Consider the following 18409-nt stretch of genomic DNA (forward strand, 5'->3'; position numbering starts at 1 on the left):
TAAAACATTGTCCCATTGCCTATATTTTACTGACTTCTTTTTCTAGAAGATGCACAAACACATTGAAACAGAATGTATACAAACTAAACATGTCATTCGATGCTTACTTTGTCTTTGCACTAAGCAAATTCTAACTTTTATCATGCTAATCAATGTGTTGATTCACATTGTTATTTTAATTCAATTAACTGCAACTATATATATCAAATCACTTGTGCCTAGCAAAAATATCAAATAGAAAGAGACCTCTTCAAGAAAGCACTTTTACCTGCCCATAAGTCTTTAATAGCATCTTAAGTACTCTTTCAACAAAGAAGAGAATATAGAATCCACCAAACACAGCAGCTGCTTTTTCAATGTAGCGATCAACTTTGGGGTCAAATCCAAATGCCTAAGAGAGGAAGGAATAATAATTTAAATGAACTCAAATTATAATTTAAATGAACCCAATTAATTACAGGAAAACAATCAAACACCATACTTACTATAACATCAATTAGTGCCAAGATTACAAGGCCAATTTTCCCCATCTACATGCTTTTGTTGATCTGTCTTCCAAATACACATGTAAACATGTGCAAAAAAAAGTGATAATCACTTTGGCATATTCCACAGGGAGTCAAAATTAACTCAACCAAGCAGAAGACCACAGATAATCAAAGTAGTAATATAGCAATGAAAGGCAAAAGTTGCAAGACACCCCTCCCCCAGGGTCTGACTAGTCAGCAGTCCTCATTCATGTTTAAAAATGTAACAGAGGTCTTGGAGGTAATATGTAAGTGGAAAATCAATTCACTGTCCTTTCCTAAAACCTGTCTCTGGATATCTGCTCTTTAACAGGAATAGATGTATTATGAGCATCACTACCAAATCCATAGCTTGAAACCTTCACAAGTGAAGTACTTTTGTTCATAAATGTAGAGGGAAGGAGAAGTGAAAGAGAAGACTCGGGACTTGGGGTGAAAGATAAGGAAGAGAGAGATTTAAGAGAGCCAAGGGAGGCTAAAGAAGAGTTGATAGTATGTTTATTCCAAGGAGAAGAAAAAATGATCTAGGACTAAAAACCATATGAGGCCCTCCCTCCTTATGATGAACAGAGATAAACTCACTCACCTGCTCCCCCCAAAAACATCAAAAATGAAGAATTAGCATAAAAACATAGAAACTACCATTTGGGGTCCCCAAAACTGTAAAGTTCACAAGTGAACAGCTGCCTAATGTGAAAAGCACTGGGTTAGGAGCAAGACTTCTCACATACTCAAATGGAGCTGTAACAACCCATATTGGCCTACTTACCCAGTGAGATGCTTTTCTACATCCTTTTCTAGTTGACCACGGGCACTTCATGCCAATCAAATTATCAAGGGGAAACCAGCCTTCTACCATGAGAGAGCTTGAGGCCTGCCTCCTTTTCTCCTGACCTTATGAAAGTTCCAGGGAGAACTCTGGCAGCCCAGCCACTGTGCCTTGTCCTACCACATGAATAGCCTGTCTTCTCTTCCTATTATACATTTCCTCTATGGCATATTTTAGTCCTGTTCTTCTCTGATGTTCCTCACTAGATATACACTGCAGCTTGCTCCTATATACCATGAGCTCCTCCAATTACCCCGTTGCCACATTCCTTTTTAATTCTACAGTGACTTATATACTATGCCTCATTGGCTTACACCAATACCAGTACAATGTTGTTGATGATGATGAAGTTGTGGTTTAAATAGGCCTTTGTCTCCAAAGGAAACTTAAAATCAACAGCCTGGACAGCTACTCTTTTTTTTAATTTTTTTTTTGGAGGCAATGGGGTTAAGTGACTTGCCCAAAGTCACACAGCTAGTACGTATCTGAGGCTGGATTTGAATTCTGGTCCTCCCTGACTCCAGGGCTGGTGCTCTATCCACTGAACAGCTATTTTCAAATCCCAGGTCTACCACTAACAGGAAGCATCAACTTATATAGATGCCTCAGTTTTCTCACCAGTAAAACATTGCATCTGCCCTCTCAACCTACTTTACTGAGTCATTACGAAGCTGAAATAACTTTCAAAAATATGAAAGCAATGCTGCTCATGGTATCATGAACATCTTTTGGCAATCTGGTGAAGCTTATGGACCCCTTCTTAGAATAAAGCCATGGCTGAAGTGCAAAGATATGCTATACAAATTTCAACTGTCAGTTGATAAATATTTATTAAGTGCTTAAGTACTGAGGATACAAAGAAAGGTATAGGACAGGCCTGATCTCAGGGAACTTGCAATCTAATCAGGGAGACAACATGTAAAGAACTATGAACAAACAAGATACATACAGGATAAGTAGAAAATGGTCAACAGAAAGAAGGCACTATAATTAAAGGGAAGGGAAGGCTTCCAGAAAAAGCTTGGATTTTACCCAGGACTTGAAGGAAGCCTCAAAAGCCAGATGAAGAGGGAGAGCATTCTGAGCATGGGAGAGAGCCAGTAAAAACACCCAGGGAGATGGAGAGGCTTGTTAGAGAAGAAGCAAGGAGGCCAGGGTCAGTGAATCAAAGAGTATGAAGGAATGAGGGACATACGGTAGAAGTCATTATTATGAACACCTCTTCTAGCAGACCTTTCCAATGCCCACTTCTGGGTACTTCTGGACCCTTCAGGCCACTAGCGTGTTCCTTAAGCTCATTCTTTTGAGTCTTACTTTTCCAGTGGTACACAAAGAATTTTCTTTAAAGATGATGGCCTTTTAAGGACTTCAATTTAACACAATTTGTCAAAAGGCCTTCCAATTAATTGAAATATAAAGGATATATATTTACAATCTCTATATACATACATACAATGTAACTACATGATACATGATTTAAAAGTGCCTTATGAATCTATATGTATCATATTTTTGTCCACAGACTGATGGACCTCTCTAATGCTTCAAAAGATCTACGATTCCATCAAGTGATACAAACCATAACCCTTCCAGGTTTTAGAAAAAGTTCTTAATATGGAGTGTCCATTAACTTATTTTTTTAACATTCTGATAAGTGTACTTGGTTTCCTTTACCATCGTATGTACTTTATGCCTTTAGACACACGATTCTGAGAAGAGGTGCAGGTATTTCACCAGACTTTAGCTCAAGGTATCCAGGACACACAACAGATGAAGAAGCCATGCTTTAGCACCATATTTCACATGTTGTAATGTCTAACTTGCTGGTGATGAAACTCCTTTCACTTTGTGGAAGACAGGCCTCAGACAATCTGTCACCACCACATATTGGATGCCTTCCCAACATGAGCGGTGCTGCCAGAAGTGGTACTCAAGGAGCACAGTACTCAAGAGCTCAGGGTGACCTCCATGACCCAACGAGGCCCTGGAAGAGGACTTTATCCAAAGTTATAGATGCATAACAAACATGTGCACACACTTCAGCTAAGTCCAGGAAGAAAAAATTCATGATACAGGGCTCTAATTATGCATTGTATTCATCTGTTTTATAGAGATAGGGACTGAACTCGATTCCACTGATAAAGGAAATTCCCTTTCCCATGAAAGGTCAGCACCTTCTCTGCAGCTTAGAGTCCTTGAAGGACAGTGATGGATTAAGTGACTTGCCCAGGGTCATACAGCCAGTATGTGTCAGAGATAAGACTCAAGCCCAGGTATTCCTGGCTCCAAGGTCAGTTCTCCATCTCCTATACAACAATGTCTCTCATATATGATCTATGTGTATCACATGCATATATCATGTGAATTACATATTCTACTACTGTAAACAATAAAATTAAAATAAATATCCACATTATTCTATTAACCCGATAAATACCCCCTTTCTTGATTTTAGGTGTCAAGACATGAAATTGACAAATCATCCTAGATCTACACTGTGAAAGACAGAATCAAAATTTCAAGTGACAGTATTTGCTTAAGGATCTATGGTGACATTCATCAAAATAGAATGTTTTACTTGAAAAAAATAGTCCTAATAAACAGGCATAAACAGGACCTAATCAATATATTTGCTAATTAACCTTTCCTCTCTCAGAAAAACTTTGGTTTTCAGTATGACACGTATATATGGCTACTACTATACAATGAAAGTTTCTCTCTTCTTTGTAGCCATTTTGCTACTACTCATCTTAAAGTAGCAATACGACAGTATAATTCACTTCTAACTAAGGGATGGAATCTCTCTGGTCTTCAGGACAATTCTGGCTCTTGACTTTTCTCTAGATCAGAAAGCTGAATAACATACTCCAAAGAGTAAGAAAAGCTGCATTCCAAATTTGGCTAACTTACTTACTAGCTCTGTGACCTTGATTATAAGATATTTCCCCTTTCTAGGTCTCATCTGTAGAACAAGAGACTGGCCAAAGTACCCTAAATGTTTTTTAATTGGATTTTATTATTTCAAAAAGTGATATCCCCATTTGGGCCTATGGTTATGACAATTTAGCATGACTTTAAAAGATTTCATCCAAAATTTCCTAAAAGACCACAAGATGAAAATGTTATTTCAAGAAAGCCTTTTTTTATTCTCTACTCTGTGTATTAGCCTCTGTATCTGGGTATAGATTTCTTTGTGTGTGCCTCAATCTAAAGGGATGCTTTTTGTCTCCATCTCCCTGTCTTTCTCTGTCCCTTTCAGTGACTTTTCAAGCTCATCTCTCTCTCTTCTAACTGTTTTTCTCCCTTCACTGGCCAGAGTATAGACATCTTCTATTTTTTTATTATATTTACTGAATAATTTTATGTTTACTGCTTTTAATTTTAGGAGCAGCTAAATGGAATATTTCCAAGAAAAAAAAGTTAACAGCAGCGTTATTTGTGTGGCCTTCAGGAGAATTTTTTCCATGGGTCAGTAGCCCTTGATTGAAAGAAATGTTCATAACTGCTGCTCTGTTATCCCCTGGGCTTCTTTAGGTAAAGTAAATATCAGATGGGCATTTCCTTGTCTTCTCTGAGTAAATATGATACTGTCCGCTCTTAAAAGAAAATGGTAACACTGTATTGAAAAATTGGATTTGCCAAAAAGCAGAACAGTAGATATCTTTGAGCTCCTCAGAGGTGTACAGAAGTTGTTTGAGCATAACTGCTGGCCAGAACTTCCAGAATAGTAATTTTCTCTCTGACACAGATACCTCTGTAGTTTAGGACGAGCCCACAACCTTGCTAGGATTCGATTTTCCCTCAGATAGAAAACAATCCAACCAACTCAAAAAATGCTGCAAAAATCATCATAACTGAGGGAGCTCAGAATGTTTTAAAGAAGAAAACTGGACACTGTGTTATTATTAATAAGCACATTAACAAATAGCCAACGACCCTACCTCTGGAATAAGCTGGAAAATTGCGTTTGAAAAGAGAGTCCCGATGGCCAGTCCCACAAAATAAGTCAAAATCTTAGGGAAATATGGCTTCTTTAGCAACGGAGTCAAAACCAGTCCCAGGAGAGATGCCAGGTTGATGATAGTCACCGAAAGAAATCCGTATCCCCAGACTGTGAATGAGAATCAACAAAGATAAAGGATGAATCTGATAAAGAACATGCTTCAAATTCTAATTCAAAATAAATATTCACTAAGTTTAGAACAAATTTCTTCTTAAAGCCACAAAAATAATAAACTTTTGTTAACATAAATAGGGATAGGGACTAGTCTGTGATATTATTAACAATATCATTGCAGATAGTCACTTTCTCTTTAACTTATAGCCTTAGCAAAGAATGACCTAGAGCACTGAGAGATCTGGTGACTGATTCAGGGATGCACACCAGTATGTGTGTGTGTGTGTGTGTGTGTGTGTGTGTGTGTGTACACACATATACATACATATATATACACACACACATATGTATATACACATATATACATAGAGATGTGCATGTATGTGTATATGCATATATGTATGTGTGTATATATATATATGTATATAGATATATACGTGTGTGTGTGTGTGTGTGTGTGTGTGGCAATGGCAGGATCTGGATCCAAGGCCAGCTCTCTGTCCACCACACCAAACTGGCTCATGGGCAGAGAGGAATGCAGCCTAACTAACATTAGCAGGAATGCTGTTGGCCTTTTAATCAGCCCTCTTTCATTAAGAACCATAGAAGATTAAACCTGGAAGGACTGTCTATGAAAGTATAGTGGATTTCTCCTCTATTTCTTGTTGCTTCCACGACCTGTGCCAATCTGGACACCTAAGACAATAGTGGCTAACATTTACTTAGCCAGGCAGCTAGGAGGTTCAAGGGATAAAACACAGCACTGGGAGTCAGGAAGACCCAATTTCAAATCTTGCCTCAGACATCAAATACCTGCATGACCTTGGGTACTTCACTTCAGCTTTCTACACCTCAGTTCCTCCATCTGTGAAATGAGAGGGCTAGACCTGAAGATATGTAAGGTCCCTTACAACTCTAAATCTCTAAGCTCTCTAGGCCTATTAAAAGATCATTATGTATACCCATCCCCCATACCTAAGCTCAGGTCATGAGAGATGATATATTATAGTGAATCAAGAATCGGGAAAATCTGGGTTCGGGTCCTACTTCTGATTCATACTGTCTGTGTGACTGTGGATAAATTATTTGGCTTCTAAGTCACCCTGACAGCCCTCTAAATCTATAAACTTCAAAGCCAATGCTTATTATCTACTTTAGTACATGGAATTTCCTCACTATTAATAATAATGAGTTTCCTCACCAAAAGTTCCCTATACAAGGCTAGGGGGAAAAAAGAAGGGGAAAAAAGAAGGGGAAGAAAGCTTACGGTGACCTTACTTTTAGATAAAGATGGTAAGAAGGGAGGGATCCCAGAAATGAACTCCCCCAAAATCTCTCTTAATGAATTTCTGTAAAATCAGATAGGCTGAGACTATTGGTCCTACACATGTGAAGATCACCACAAAAGGTATAACAGGTCAACTACAACTTGAGACTTGTAATGTACGATCTTAGCAAAACATTTAAGGCTCTTTGGGTTTCAGCTTCCTCATCTATAAAATAAGAATTTTGGGCTAGATCATCTCTGAGGATCCTTGGAATTCCATCATGGAGAATGGATGGATGGCAGGAAGATGCCTGAGGGGGTTGCTGCGTAAAGAGGTGATGGTGATGGTGATGGTGATGGTGATGGTGATGGTGATGGTGATGGTGATGGTGATGGTGATGGTGATGGTGATGGTGATGGTGATGGTGATGGTGATGGTGATGGTGATGGTGATGGTGATGGTGATGGTGATGGTGATGGTGGTGGTGGTGGTGGTGGTGGTGGTGGTGGTGGTGGTGGTGGTGGTGGTGGTGGTGGTGGTGGTGATGTGATGCTGTTGTTGGTGGTAGTGATGGTGGCAGCAGCAGTAGTAGTAGGTAGTAAGGAGTAGTAGTAAGTAGTAATAGTATTTATATAGCACTTTAAGGTTTGCAAGTATTTTTACATGTCATCTCATTTGAAGAGCCCTTCTAGCTAAGTGCTATTATAATCCTCATTTTGTAGAGGAGTAAAACTTAAGCAGACAGAGATCAAGGGACTTGCCTGTGGGCACATAGCTAATAAATGACTGAGGCTGAATTCTAGTTAGCTAATGAACGCCTGAGGTCTTCCTGATTTCAGATCCAGTGCTCAATACACTGCACTACCTAGCTGCCTAGGTATGTGCCACAAGCATTTAGTAATAATAATGATGATAATGTTTATAACACTAAATGTTGCAAAGCATTTTACTAATTTCTCACTTTGTAAATTAGTACGTTTAGAGAAGCAGCAGTCAGGTAGTGCAGTGGATAGAGCACCAGGCCTAGAGTCAGGAAGATTCATCTTCGTGATTTCAAATCTGGTCTCAGACATTTACTAGCTGTGTGACCCTGGGCAGTCACTTAACCCTGTTTGCCTTAGTTTTCTCATCTGTCAAATGAGCTGGAGAAGGAAACAACAAATGACTCTAGAATCTTTGCCAAGAAAACCCCAAATGGGATTACAAAAAGTCAGACGAAACTGAAAAAATGGCTGAACAGTAACAACATCTCTGTGCAAAGGGCTATTAGTCACAGATATGATCATTGTCTGGCAGGTCTTTAAACACACTAATAATCATGCATGCTCCTCAAGTGCATCTCATAATTGGCATATAAATACGTAAAAGCAATTAACCTACTACACTCAAGGCCCTCACTGCTTGGACACAGGGGAAAGAGAATCAGGCTACTATTTTAAAATGAATTGGAGAATTTACATTTAACATTTTACCTTGGTTTGACTAAATCTGACCTTAATTTTTTAAATAAACTGATAATGCAAAATATTCTAGTTTACTTTTACTTTAAGGGATACAAGTTAAAAAGATAAACTGCTCTAGAGACAGCCGGCCAGAAAAGGGACAAAAAGACAGAAAGGCAAGGAAAACAGTAATAACTAGGAAGGATTAAACTTCTTCATGATTTTCTGATTTGTGAATTAGAGGATATGAAGTATGAACATGTTCCTAGATATCTAACAGTTAGACAACATTTTTTAGACAAAGTATTTTTTAAAGTAACATACACCTTTTCATGAGAACCCAGGAAAAAATATTGAAATTCCAGGGGGAAAAGAGATTGACAGACACAGTTCAAAACACTGAGAATAAATGACACGTTACTTAGGATAGCATTTAAATATATCATTCTCCAAATCTACAAATTGATTTCATTGATCCAGCATTAATTCAGCAAGAATTAATTTCCAACTATTCACCAGATCTTAGAGTAAACTAGCCAGAAATAAGCCTTAGCCCCCAATAGAACTACTTGGAGACACAAAAAGCTTTACTTTCCACTTAAATCAGATCATCATAAATATATGCCTATTGACATACTGCCAACAATACGTGCTGATAATGATTACAGTGAAATGCACTGAGTAGAAAGAAAAGCTGTTCATCTTATCTCAAGTTAGTAGGGAAAAAAATTCCCTCATCATTTCATGATGCTTTCAAATATAATTGACTAGTTTAAAATTAATCACTTGTGCTACAACATATTAAGGAGACTGAATAAGGGAAAAGTCTGAGCTGTTACTGACAACATAATAAACACTACTAAAAATCATGTTCTATCCTAGTGGAAAGAGCATAAGATATGAAATCAATATGTTTTCTTTATTCATATCCAAGCCTGGGCATCTGCCTGGAGAAGGCACTTCCTGAGGAAAATGGAAGCTATATTCAAGGATTTGAAGAACTTCCATGGAAAAGTAGAAATAAACATCCTCCTAGGTCAGAGAGAGAACTAGGGAGAGAGGGGGGAAGTTTCAAAGAAGCAAATAAAGGTTTTATTTCAGGAAAACCTTCCCTTGGGTTAGAGCTGCCTCATAGGCTGACTGGGGAGTGAGTTCCTCCTCAATGAGTTTCTTCAAATAAAGGCTGAATGACAGTCTAGCAGGAATGTTTTAGTGGGGAATCTTTTTCAGGTAAAAGGGGGACCAGATGTGGGACCACTGAGGTCTCTTACAACAATCTATGGCCCCATTCTCCTAAGATTGTTTCCCATTACCCAACTCTGGTACAATTAATATTTAAATTGCACCCAGTTCTATTTAGAAGGGGCTGCCAAAATTCTCTGGCATAACTATAATTCCAACATCCTCATCCTACCTAGGCCTTTAGAGATTCCTACCCCTTTTACTACTGCTCCATGCTCCCTGACCCCAGGACCCGATCCATAACATGACAGCTGCCACAGGAGGCCCTTTGTCTAAAAACCCTATGTAAACCCAGACACTCAGTGGCTCTCAGCCTACAGATGGAGGGCACATCCCCTTGCCCATCCAGACCACCACCTCCGGGGGGAGGGGGGAGGGAGAAAAAGAAGGCAAGCTGAATTAGACTCGATCCCTGAGAGGCATCACCTGTCATTCTAATTATCTTTAGTTTCCCATTCACTTAAGAGCCATCATAAATCTGCATGATGCTACTACAATTCTGAGACTTTGATTTACCAGATATGGGCAAGTGACTAAAACTCTGAGCCTCAGTTTGGTCATCCATCAAATGGGGTAATGAGATTTGTACTGCCTACCACAGAAATGAACATTTTTTAAATAGTAAAGTGAGACATAAATGATGCCTCTTATTATTGGCCTCTCTAAGGTTCCATCTCTCTAACTGGAATAATAATAATGCTCTTATTACCGAGGACCCACAGGTTTTTGTAAGGAAACATCGTTTTAAGTGTTCTAGAAAGGTGTGATTAGTATAGCCACTGCTTTGACCATATCATTTGATATAGACAATACTCCTGGAACTTCACTGGTATAGGGAACTCCCAGGCAATGGAGGCCTCCACCTAATCTGCAACTTGGAGGCTAACAGAGCTGCCTAGACCACTGACAGCCAGTCTATGTCAGAAGGAGGACTTGAACCCAGGTCTAGCTGATCCAAGGCCATTATCTTTCTCAAAATGAATCAAAGACATCCCGAGGGAAGGGGCTAAGTTATAAACGCAAACAAGAAATGGTATACGCATGGGATAGGAATAGTAGCAGGCCCCAATATTTTTGAGAGAAATGAAGAGGATTAGCAAATAGTCCTTAGATGGTTGATACCATAGGTTGTAGGTTCATTTTTATTTTTAAATATGAAGTCTAAGAAGGTGAGGAGGTAAATTCATGTCTCAGCAGCCAGAAAATGAGAAGAGAGCACCAAGTTAGAAGAAGGGTCAAGAAAAGCGCTAACAACCCCGAGTGTTAAATGTTAGCCCTGCCATTAAAAGTGATCTGGGTGCAAAAGAGGCCTGGAACACAAGAGGGCAGAAGTTTTGTTTGTTTTTAAAAGTTCAGTTTGGAAGAATATCCAGGGCTGTAAAATCCTAGTCACACTCAGTTCATCAGGAAGACTCATCTTTCCAAGTTCAAATCTGGCCCCAGACACTTACTAGCTGTGTGACCCTGAGCAAGCCACTTAACCCTGCTTGCCTCAGTTTCTTCACCTGTCAAATGAGCTGGAGAAGGAAACTGCAAACCACTCCAGTATCTTTGACAAGAAAACACCAAATGGGGTCATGAAGAGTTGGACACTACTGAAATGACAACAAATTGTCAATTAAATTAAACAAATGTTAACAGCAGCTTGTTCATTAAGCGTAGAAGTCTTAACAGGATTACTGATAATTTAAAATGTGCTGGGGTAGGTTTATTTACAGTTTTAAAAAGACAAAATCTAACAGTACCTATTTACATTATGCCATTTTGCTAATCTTTTTGCATTTCGCTGCAGTGAGGTTGTTATATTACTGGCCCCCATTCCCCCAGAGAGGGAGTAAGTTACATACTTTCTGAAGACGTTGGCCTAGATTTCTGCTTTGGATGGTGATCACAAGGGTGAAAGGACAGCTGTTGTAAGACGGCTGGACATATCTTAGAGAAGTTAGAAATGGTGATCCTGGTGTCATTGGAGAGCCCATGAATGGAAAAGACCTCTTCTGCAGACAAACACTGCAAAAAAAAAAATGAAACATAGGAAAAACCATATCAATAATACAAAATGACAGAAAAAGAATATGATATTATGAACAAAGAAAAATTCATCCAAAGGCACTCCAAAAGCACTTTCTAGGATTCTCGAAAAACAAGAAATCAGCAAAATGACCTAATTTATGGTGAATTAAAAGTCGGTCTGCAACATTCAGAAAAGTGAGACTTAACCTGCATTCATAAAAACAGAGTGAGAAGAGGGGCAGAAATCAGGGTCGCTCAAAAGCAAGAGCTAATCATTTCTGTGTCATATACTTTTGGCAGTCTGGTGAAGCTTCTGGCTCCTTCTGAGATGAATGTTTTTAAGTGAATAAAACAAAATTCATAAAATTACAAAGGAAACCAGCTATATTGAAATAAGTTATCTAAATATCTAAAAAAAAAACAAGTTAATACATACCAGGTCAAAAAAAAACCTGCTATCTAATAGTAGCCTAGTGAAATTCAAGCAGCAGAATCCCATATACTCAGTCTCTTGTCAGCCAGGTGACTCAGTGGTTAAGCACTGGGCCTGGCATCAGAAAGATCCAGGTCAGACCCTGGCAAGTCATTTAACCTCTGTGTGCCTCAATTTCTTCATCTCTAAAATGGGAGTAACAATAGGGGTTTTTGTGCGGATAAAATATTTGTAAAGTGTTTTGCAAACATTAAAGTGCTATATAAATGCTAGCTATCATTATTTACTATTTTTTAATGAGAATCTGTTTTTATAGCAAACCTCCAGTAAATTCCTGATGGCTAAAAAGTTTTCTTTCTAGTACTAGACTAAAAACTCTGTGAGGGACGGAATTTTGTATTCCTCTTTTTTTTCCCTTTTAATTGACATCTCCACTTCTCGTCCTCTCTTTGGCATTTTGGCTTCTACAAAGTCCTCTTGACAAGTTCAATTCTCTTCTTTCTTGGCCTTTTTGCAGCCTTGAACACTGTCAACAACCTCCTCCTGGATACTCTCTCCTCTGGAGGCTTTGGGGAAACTGTTTTCCCTTGGTACTCTTCTTACATGCCTGACCTCTCCTCAGTCTCCTTTGCTAGGTAGTCATCACTGAGGTCCTGCTCCTTATTATGAGTATACCCCAAGAGTCTGTCCTAGGTTCTCTTCTCTTTATCTCTATCTGCTATCTCAATGACCTTTGACCACCCTAGTTTGGGCTCTGATCATCCTCTCAGCCAAGCGATATATTAGCCTCCTAATCTCCTAAACTCTAGTCTCCCTACTCCAATCCTTCCTCCAAACCCCAAAAGTGATTTGACCACGTCTGACAGTGTCAAATCCCTTCATAAAAAACACAAGTGGCTCCCTATTACCTGTACAATCTACTATAACCTCCTCTTTGGGCCATTCAGAGCTCTTCCGAACATGATTCTATACTACTTGTCTAGCCTCTTTCTTTATTACTCACCTCCAGGTTCTCTACAATCCAACCATACTGGCATGCCCATTTTTTCCACTGGCTACTCCTTCTACTGTCTCTGTTCTGGCTATATTCATGCTTGGAATATATTCTCTCTTTATCTCTTCATCCCTCATTTCCTTCCAGATTCAGCTCAAAAGCCATTTTGAGACTTTTCCTGGTTCCCCCAGTTGCTAGTACTGTTCCCCTCCCCAGGGTACCTTCTATCAGCTCCAAATGAATTTTGTACCTACTTATGTGTCTCCCCCGTGATAGGGTCAAGATCTACCAGCCTTTGCCTCTTTTCCATTTGAGTTAGGTTAATTCTTTCCCTAAATGAGAAGGAAGTGGTCCCCTAGTCTGGAGAGGCTAAGGCTCAAGCTTTTTCTGCCTGGCCTTCTGGCTGCCTCAAGTCATGGTAATGTGGCTTTTTGTGGTCATTTAATAGTATAAAAAGCCCTTCCAAGTGATGGAATCAGGGCCCCTTCAGACAGGGATAAATCCACAGACAAAGCAGGCTAAATAAATCTCTTTCTGTTAACTGTGGAACATGACCAACATCAAATCTAAACTCTCAGAGGATGGACCTAAATCAGTCCTGTTTATCACACCTCTGTAAGAATCTAAGCTCCTTGAGGGCAGGGCCTGGGGAAGCTTGCAGCTTCTGAGGCATTTAGGGTGGGATTTCGGGTGTGGGGTTGTGTGTCACAAGTCATAGGTACAATGAGGGGCAAGTCATTTCATCTGTTCAAAGACCAAGCTGGCCTACATGACCTCCAAGGTCCTTTCCAATTCTCCATCTATAGTCCTACAGTATAGTGCTTTATGTAACAGAAATTAAGAGATGATGAGAATAATGTGCATAATGAACACTTCTTTGATAAACATAAATACTGTCCTATTAATTAAATTATATGTCCTAATTAATTAAATTATTAATCTCTATTAATTAAATATTCCTACAAGCTCTCTGATATGCATCTCATGTAGATTTCATGGCCCATAGGAAAACTAAGCATATTCCTTTTACATAGATAGCTTAGGAATCATGGAATATATTATTTTAAATACCCCAACAGTGTTATTAAAGAGTACTTAAGCATATCACAGAACAACACCAAAAAATCTTCACTTGGCCAAACTGATTATCATAAAATTGTAGGTTGATGCTAATGTTTTACCTTGGTATTTAGTCAAGGTCTTTTGGTAAAGAATCCTGAGATCCTCTGGATCAAATGAGATAATTGCAGAATTCTTTGTAATTGTACATTGTAATTGTAAAATGTCTATGTAAGCACCATAAATCTTATTGATGGTGGTGATGGTGGTGCTGGTGGTGGTGGTGTTGGGGTTGGTGGTTATTAAAGAGATGTGTGATCAAGGAAAACAGGAATAACCAGTCAACTAGGTGGATCAGTGGGAAAGAGTGCTAAACTTGGAGTCAGGAAAATCTGAGTTCAAATCCTGTCTTAGACATTTATTGGCTGAGGGACCCTGAAGAAGTCACAACCTCTCTGGGGACTCAGTTTCCTCATCTGAAAAATGAGGATTATAATAGCCTCCACCTCACAGGATTGTGAATAAATGAGATAACATACAGTACTTCAAAAAACTTAAAGCACTAAATACTAATTAGAATTATTATTTGTTGAGTACCTACTATGGAGCAGGTACTGTGCTAAGTGCTAGGGATAAAAAAAGAGGCAAAAGATAGTTTCTGCCTACAAGGAATTCAAAATCTAATGGGTGGGGGGAAACAAGTAAGCATATGTATAAACAAGCTTTATATAGGATAAATAGGAAATAATGAAAGAGAAGGCACCAAGAATGAGAGGGATTGGAAAAGGCTTCTCATGGAAGATAAAGACTTCAGCTAGGACTAAAAGGACACCAGGGAAGACAGTAGGCAAAGATGAGTAGGGAGAGCATTCTAGGAAAAGGGAATAGCCCCAAATGACCAGAGCCAAGAAATGGAGTATCCAGAAGAGCAAGAAGGCCAGCATCACTGGGTGAGCACTCAAATACAGCTATTAGGCAAGTGAGATAACATTTGTTCTGAATACAATCTGTTAGATATCTAATTATAAATTAGAGGGCAGATTACTAGAACAGTTACTGATCCAGCCCAAGCGCACTTTAGGTTCTTTGAAATGCTATCTGCAAAGGCATGGGGAGAGTAGACAAAACTCAAAAACTGTCTAAATAATTTCCATTTCACAGACTGGAGAGAAAGTAGTTCATTGAAAAAAGCAGTCGAAGCTTCCTGGCAAAATAACTTGAAGGAGTCAGAAGCCATCCTAACTCCATAAGTCAAATGTCTTACCCAGTTAGCCCACAATATGCCACTGGTTCATGGTCATCCATGAATACTATGACTCTGAGCATCAACAAGTATTATTAATCACTTGCTCTATGCCACTCATTATATGCTAGAGGCAAAGACAAAAATGAAAATCCCTGCCCTCGAAGAGCTTATATTCCAATGGAGGAGGGGAGGTGGATACAACGCTAATAGACAAGTGATCTTCAGGGGAAAGTTTTGGTTTACTGGCCACAGGAGTCGTGAGTGAAGTTTATGACCAAGCATGGGATGATTAGCATACTGTCTGTCACAAATATCTGGTGATAGATTGACAGTCTGCCTTTCTAGGCTAAAGACACTTGTCCCACTGATAACGCCACCTTCCGTAACTTGGGGGGGGGGGAGGGGAGTCAGCATAAGGCTTATGTTATTATGTTACGGCATCACATTTGAAAAGAAATGCCTTGGTCAAAATGGGCTACAGCCTACGACCTAAAACATTCATCATTAAACCCCATAATGATGCACAGCATTTGGGTAGATGTTTTCACTGGCAAGGAAACCAGAGGCTATAAAATGTCACTGACAGTTCTTATCAGCAAAGGAGAGTGAGAAGATTTAAAAAAGAAAAAAAAAAAACTGATGACAGAATGTGAGGCCAGCAGTACCCACTTAAATCCATAAGGTGGCAGCAGCAGGTTCAGCAGTGATTTAGTGGCAGGGACAAGAGTTATCTTATCCTGGTCTATCCCTGATATTTATACTGAAAATGTCATTCATCATCAGGCAGCATGGCCTCCCAACTATTATTTTCACATGTTGGGCCTCAACCTACTTTGACCTCCTGCTACGATTTAAACAAAACTTAAGCAACAGACATAAGTAAGGAATTGTCTGAGAAAGGATGGCAGCAAATATCTAACAAAGAAAATATCTAATAAAATATATTTGGCCAGAAGATGAGTGAGCACCGTAACATAAGTTCAATGACAACAAAAGCAGAAAAATTATGGCTAAAGAAATTCAAGTTAATTTCCTTATGAGAATAGCCATTCTGCCGTAAAACAGTGAGCTTTTCAGGGAAGAAGTGCCCATAGATTCCCCATGATGACTGCAGCTCTGTCCAAATAAAACACCTCAGGATTTTACCATCTTGGTTATCTTCACAAATTAACTCTTCACTATGTTCCTCCTCCACTGGCTCACTCACTGCAGCTAGGGGCTGGAAAGGTAGGAGGGTGAGGAAGAACTTTGGAACCAATGAGTTACCTTTACAATATCATTCTTTTCATTCCTTCAAACCCATCAAGAAATGAAAGGTCATCCCTGTTCAAAGATTACCACACAGTTTCTGGAGTTTTCTTCCAATATGGAGTGAGATTCAGTAGATACAGATTTGATTTAACAGATATTACTTGAAAGCCACTATGTCCAGAGCACTCTACTGGCGCTGGCCTCCTTGATTTCCCATAAACAAGTGCCTCCATCTGACAGCTCTGGGCATCTTCTCTGGCTGTCCCCCATGGCTTAAATGCTCTCCCTCTTCATCTCTACCTTCCCTAGATTCCTTTAAGTCTCAATGAAAGTCCCATCTTCTATGGGAAGTCTTTCCCAACCAGTCTTGACCCTAATGCCTTCCTTCTCTTAATTACTTCCTGTACATTACTTGTTTGTACACAGCTCTTTGCTTCTTATCTTAGATTGTCAGCTCCTCCAAGGCAGGAATTGTCTTTTACCTGATTTTGTATCTCCAACATTAAGCACAGTACCTGGCATTAAGCAAATGGCAAACATTTCTTAAAATGTTTACTGACTGACAGTGTGAGTGCAGAGGGAGATACAATGAAATGTAAGACCCACACACCTATCCTTAAGTTTACCCTGGTGGTATACAGGAACAGATCAAATAACAATCATTGTTTGTCCTTGTTCTGGAAGAAGACCTATGATATCTGGAAAGTGATGCCATGACTTGCAAGTTAATTGGATTTAAGTGAGGGAGGGCTGTGCATAGTCACCAGCCTCAATTTCTCCTGTGGAGCCAACTGGGTCCAGGACAACTGGAGATGGCCACAACCAACAAAAAGGAGTGAATGGCAAGTGCTAGACTCTGTTCTTGCCCTACACTAACCCCACTGGAGATTGCTTATACTCTCACAGATTCAATTTCCACCTCTATGAAAATGAGCCCTAAAATCTATCTAGCCAGCTCCACAAAAACAAGCTTCAAAGTAGATCAGAAAAGCATGAAGCTTACTACCAAAGGGACCTTTGAGAAGCACAAATGAGCAGGGGTGCTCTGTGTCCTCCTACCCAACCACCTGGGCATCTCTGATTCACCAATCGGCTCCGCTGGCAATGAATCTGGCAGTCAACCTTTGGTTAGTGTTTCGTGGGTACTGCTCTTTTACCTTTGTTGGGTCCCTCTCCTGAATTTAAGCTTCCCTGGAACTTCAAATATCTGCTTCTTAGCTGTGCTCCCACTTCCTTATCAGAATTTTTCTTTGACTCCTCGTTCAACATGCCTGCTACCCTGGGACCCCTGGAGGTTTCCCAGAGTAAGGCCTCAGCCTGTTTCTTTTCCTTGATCTCTCTAAATTTGCCTGTCTGGATGCTTCTTGCCTTATGTCTCCCAGGGGTATCATGATTATAGGTTTAAAAGTACCATGTTACTGAGTTGTTTTCCAAGAATGGTTCTTTTAGGGAGGAGTTCACTAGGATATTGGTTCTTGTCACTTACACTCCTTGCTGAAGAACAGGGATGGACCAGTGAGGGGTAGAATACAGAGTAATAAGGAGACAGAAGACAAAATGTTGTGTATACAAAAGAATGGGGGGAAGGGAAGCAAAAAAGGAAAAAAAAATAAATTTACATGATAACTTTGTTGCATATTTGAAGGAATAGCAAGTTATATATGGTAGATTAGCAATTTAACATACAATTTTTTTATGGAAAGGCTTGTTTTATTCTGTGAATTGAAACTAAAATAAAATTCCCCTTAAACATAAGTTTCACTAATAAAAAAAATTGCCTAGAGGATTTTCTCTAGACCTCTCTTTAGCCCCATCACATATTACCTTGTGTTATACTTACTTTATGCATGCAATTATCACCCCTAGTAAGTGCAAATTTCTTAAGGGCAGGGATTGTATCATTTTTCATTTTTTAAATCCCATTAAAACAGAGCCATAAACATTAAAAAAAAAAGAATGATTGGCCTAGGGTCACTTAGAGGAATTTG

The 18409-nt window shown here is 39.3% G+C and overlaps 1 protein-coding gene across 1 annotated transcript in view; it reads right to left on the reverse strand.

Moving 5' to 3' along the window:
- Positions 1-18409, reverse strand: part of SLC39A8 (solute carrier family 39 member 8) — a 64860-nt gene that overhangs the window by 32062 nt on the left and 14389 nt on the right. The window contains exons 2-4 of the mRNA XM_036764348.1: positions 11273-11435; positions 5298-5467; positions 269-391 (exon numbers count right to left, since the gene is read on the reverse strand). Coding sequence (XP_036620243.1) covers positions 269-391; positions 5298-5467; positions 11273-11435 — 456 coding nt within the window. The remainder of the gene's footprint in view (positions 1-268; positions 392-5297; positions 5468-11272; positions 11436-18409) is intronic.

This window comes from Trichosurus vulpecula, chromosome 6 (assembly GCF_011100635.1).
Source record: "Trichosurus vulpecula isolate mTriVul1 chromosome 6, mTriVul1.pri, whole genome shotgun sequence".
Taxonomy (NCBI): domain Eukaryota; kingdom Metazoa; phylum Chordata; class Mammalia; order Diprotodontia; family Phalangeridae; genus Trichosurus; species Trichosurus vulpecula.